The following is a 4,549-nucleotide window of genomic DNA, read 5'->3' as shown; positions in this document are numbered from 1 at the left end:
GAGCAGCATGCATGCCATGATTGTTGGCTCTGTTGTTTTTTTATGACTCTACAACACTTACTAGTAAATTATTTGCCACGTAGAAATATCACTTCTACCAAAAAATATGATTTATGAGGTTAGTGATGTTGGACTCTTATTGTTTTGAACACAACTGTATATGCATGGAAACAATATTTCCGTTCTCTTATTTAATATGTAATACTTACAGAGAACTTCTGTATAAGGGAGTCACTGTAAATCTGTTTAAAGTGGAGCAGTTGTTGCATTACATCTCCTGTTGTATTTTATGTGCACAAAGGCCCAAACTATAACTGTGTTTATGATCTACTTACCATCCCTGTTGCACTCATGTGCTGTAGAATCTTGGAATCCTGAACAATGACTTGCTGCTGGGGAGCTGTGGGGAGACATGTTTAAGTCATAGCATAACATGCACCAAAACTAATAATAATATCCACTAGGGATGTAACGATTACCTGTGTAACGGTAAACCACGGTAAAAATGTTAACGATAACTATTACTATTTTCATTTAAAATATCATTATCAAAGTGGATTACCGCGTTTGGAAACCATCTGTTTAATCCTTTCCGGCTTCATCCGAGCAGTTACGGCACAGGCGCAATGTGCAGCCAACATCGACACAACTACAACTACTTCACAGTTAATTTCATGTTGGAGTTGTAAATGAATCTTCCGGAATCTAAAAAGTCAGACGTATCTGGTTCAAGTTCTTCCTTGACATCCTGCAGCGGGCCGGTGTTTCAGAAGCCAGTTTCCAATTGTTTTTACAAACCTATTGCCTATATTTCTGTAATATAATGAACACTGTCGTGCTTTTTGAAACTAGTTCAGCTCAACATATTGAACACACTTTCAAAAATACCGCAATAATACCAAAAACTGTCATCATTTTGGTTGCTATAACCGTGGGGTTGAATTTTCTTTCTATTACATCTCTAAAATCCAGAAGAGAAAATTATTAAAAAGAAAAAAAGATCTGAACAAATTTGTCAAGTCAATTAATCTACTACTGGCTCTTAAAGTCTAAGGTTGAATCATTTAGTAGCTGTTAATATTAATTTCACTTTTTGGGTATTGGCTTCTGTCAAGAAGGCCTTATAATTGAGAAATGTCTTATTTTCATTAGGAACTCTGTATATGCCTGATCCAAATGGACATTTTTGTGGCGTAGAAACGGCATTCACAGATGATAAATAATTTTACTGTTACATTTCCAGCTTTTTCTTTACCAGCGCAGTGAGGTGTGGTAGTGAGAGTGCGGACCAACCTTGCTGCTGCTGAGGGGGCAGGATCACTTGCTGGGTCTGTGATGGCTGGGTCACCTGCTGGACTTGTTGGACCTGTTGGACCTGCTGCTGAACCTGCTGCTGAACCTGTTGCTGCTGCAGCTGCTGAGCGGCCTGCAGGGCTGCCTGCTCCTCCGTGTGGAAGCCCTCCACTGCCTTGGACTGCAACAGTTTGTTTTCCCATAGCTGACGCATCAGGAAGGAGAAAGACGTCTCAGAGTTTTAATAATATTGTGTGATGTACCACTTTTTTTTTTTTTTTTTTTAAAAGCTTATTTTTGGGGCATTTTAGGCCTTTAATGACAGGACAGCTAAAGCACTGAAAGGGAAAAGGGGGGGGGGGTGACATGCAGCAAATAGCTGCAGGTCAGGGTCGAACCCGGGCCTGCTGTGTCAAGGAGTAAACCTCTTTTGTTCAAAACAATAAATCTGTAAAGGGCATTTTCAAATTTGCATTACTGTAAAAAGAAGGGGGGTGGGCGGGGGGGGGGGGCCTCAAATGAGTAATAAAAGTTTAAAATCAGCCAGTTCCTACACAACAATAAAATGGAGCAGACACCTAGGTGGTCCTCAGAGTTACTGCAGGGGGTCTCCAAATTGTTGCTAGCAATGAATCTTTAAATTATTAGCTAAATGAATTGGCCTGTTCATAAAAACAAAAAAAACATTTAATTTACAAAACATTGCATATGCAACTAAATGTTGTACAATATGCAGAAAGGGGTCTCTGCTCCATCTCTCATTCAGCTAAGGGCTAGTTGGTCTTAAAACATTGAAGACCCCTGAACTACTCAATTAAATCTATAGTGTTAAATCAAAACACACGGTATCCCAGGACACTTTACAAATTCAGTAGGTCTAGACAACACTTTATAATTTACAGAAACCAATCAATGAAGAGCACCCTGCAGGAGTTGTACACAGGAACAATGTTGCTGGGGACAGTTACCGTTTTCAGCTCCAGAAGAACTTGCTCATCAACGCCCTCATCCAGAAACAGCTCTCGCACCTCGTTGATCACATCCTCAATCACAGACTTATAAAGTTTAGGCTATGAGGAAGGAAGTACAGAAAAGTTAAAAGAACACATGTCCATTACTGTTTGCTAAAACATACATACGATAATAAAAGTGCTAATAGGCTACATGGGGGTTACTTGCATACATTTGGCATTCATAAAATATGTTTAATAGGAAGACATCTAATAGACCATGTTGGTATAAATTCACTTTTGCCTTGCCAAATTTAAATATGTACGTATAATATGGTACTATTTTGTACATATATATTTTAAATGTGTAGCCAAACTCTAAAACTAGTCCATCTGAAATAATCCCTGGGATTTTGTTATAATGTATGCACGTCACTGTGTGGTTTCTTATGCTAATCCATATGAACCAGGTCTATACGTCCATCTGTCAAGACAAACGAGATGTGCAGGATGTCCATCGGTATACCATGGCATACATGGACAACTAAAGTATTGTATACCGTTCAAATGCCTACAACGGCCGTATTTTAGTGGCAGAAGAAAGCGTTACAATGTAAAGAAGAAGCAACAGACACGTAGGCCACCGCACTGCATTTTCCCCTATGTCCGCAGCACGGACCTCGGTCTATCCTTCCCTCCCCCTCGGCCTGTCTGCTTCTCCACTATTTAAAGCACAGCCTGGTGTTTATATGTAGAGCCGGTGACGTAGCGTCGAATAGCACCTTCCCATCCCGGGCAGTCTATATAGAGAGCCAATATGGCTGTATAAAACCAAGCAGCAGAAAGGAGGAGGGCCAGAACCGGAGCGAGGGGAGACGTGGAAGCCATTTTACGGAGCGGCAAACTGTGCGCTCGACAGCCCCGTACATTGAACGTTATGTGACGGAATGTGAAGGATATTTTTCGGTGTCATTTCTTATGAGTACTCAGCTTTGACTTAGTAGTATGGCCGTGTCGGTGGGGATCATGAAAAATTGTTATGAGATGGGTAAAAGTGGTGGTTTGGGACGACTATTCTGCCTGCTGGTCGTGGAATGGTGGACAATGATGAGGCATTAGATTGAGCGTGACGATTTTCGAAAAAAGGAGACTTTAATTTTTTTATATATATATTTATAGCTCAATTCATTCGCAGTGGATGGTGGCGAAGGTGCTTTGCGAACATCTGCATCTCATAAATTATGCAAGATAAACATTTTAGCTAATATTTACCATGTCTTTATGACTCGTCGACACGAGCAATGCCTTGACCCTTAGTTAACTAAAGCAACAGCACAACATAAAATACAGATAATCCATATCTTAAATTAATTTAGCCGTACCGTTAAATTTAATTTCAGAAGCCTCTAAGATAACGTACTATCATGAGCCAACTAGCTAACTCATGAAAGCTTCTACCTGACAAAAGCCCATAACTTGCAACTTTGAAATTGCATTTTCATCACCAACCCAATACTTCTAACGTTACACCATTTTCACTTACTTTATGTAACGTTACAACTCCTCTTACGTTAGCCACTGCTCCTAACAGATGGCTTTATCTGAGAGAACAATCTAGTTTCGAAAAATGATTAAAATGGCCGATTGACTGAACATAAGTCTCCGTTTTATTTGATTGAACAGTGACGTGTTCGCTAAAACACATTCATTTGACTGAAATAAATAAATAAAAACCAGCTCGTCGAAAAGCTTTCCATTATTTTTACCCCCATTTTTCCCCGCCGACAATCCTTAGAGATTGATCCTTACCACTGGGTTCGAGTTAGCCGAGCTCGCCATTATACGCGTAGTGTAAAAACCACACGGAAATAGGCGAGAGATAGAGCCAAAAAGTACGAAAAACGACTTAAAACAACTGGGAACGATAATTTAAAACAGCCGGCATTACTTTTGTAAATAAAACACAGTTTTAGCGGTCTTATTTACAATCCCGGGCTGCGACTCCCCAGCCGTCGTCCTTCCGTCGTTGTCCTGCTTTATATACTGAGCGATGGAGCTGCGAGTGCGCGAGACATAGGGCAGGGTCAAGCCGCACATCGCGCGAGATGTCGAGTGGAAAATGATGACCAATCAATACACCTGCTGCTGGGAAATGTAGTTGATACGTTGTAAGCCTATAGTACTTCAATAGTTGTAAGCGGTAAATAAAGGTGCACAGATCGCATTAATTTTATAAAGCTCTGTGATCATGCTGTAAATATTATGACCCATTTAAGTACTAAATCAACAGGGGCCATACTTACACA

At 40.3% G+C, this 4,549-nt stretch overlaps 1 protein-coding gene across 3 annotated transcripts in view; it reads right to left on the bottom strand.

Annotated features, from left to right (window-relative positions):
• gtf2a1 (general transcription factor IIA, 1) overlaps nucleotides 1–4,286 on the bottom strand; it is an 11,591-nt gene extending 7,305 nt beyond the window's left edge. For 2 of the 3 annotated variants that reach the window (XM_034900427.1, XM_034900429.1), the window contains exons 1-4: nucleotides 4,053–4,286; nucleotides 2,262–2,363; nucleotides 1,294–1,498; nucleotides 336–400 (exon numbers count right to left, since the gene is read on the bottom strand). In XM_034900427.1, coding sequence (XP_034756318.1) covers nucleotides 336–400; nucleotides 1,294–1,498; nucleotides 2,262–2,363; nucleotides 4,053–4,082 — 402 coding nt within the window. In that variant the 5' untranslated portion in view covers nucleotides 4,083–4,286. Of the gene's footprint in view, nucleotides 1–335; nucleotides 401–1,293; nucleotides 1,499–2,261; nucleotides 2,364–2,468; nucleotides 2,515–4,052 lie in introns of those variants that run through there. The other variant, XM_034900428.1, reaches the window with a different exon arrangement.
• Between the last annotated feature and the right edge of the window lie 263 nt (nucleotides 4,287–4,549).

Source organism: Etheostoma cragini, chromosome 18 (genome assembly GCF_013103735.1).
Source record: "Etheostoma cragini isolate CJK2018 chromosome 18, CSU_Ecrag_1.0, whole genome shotgun sequence".
Classification (NCBI taxonomy): Eukaryota; Metazoa; Chordata; class Actinopteri; order Perciformes; family Percidae; genus Etheostoma; species Etheostoma cragini.
Note: the sequence above shows the minus strand (reverse complement) of the source record. Positions and strands in the feature narration are given on the sequence as shown.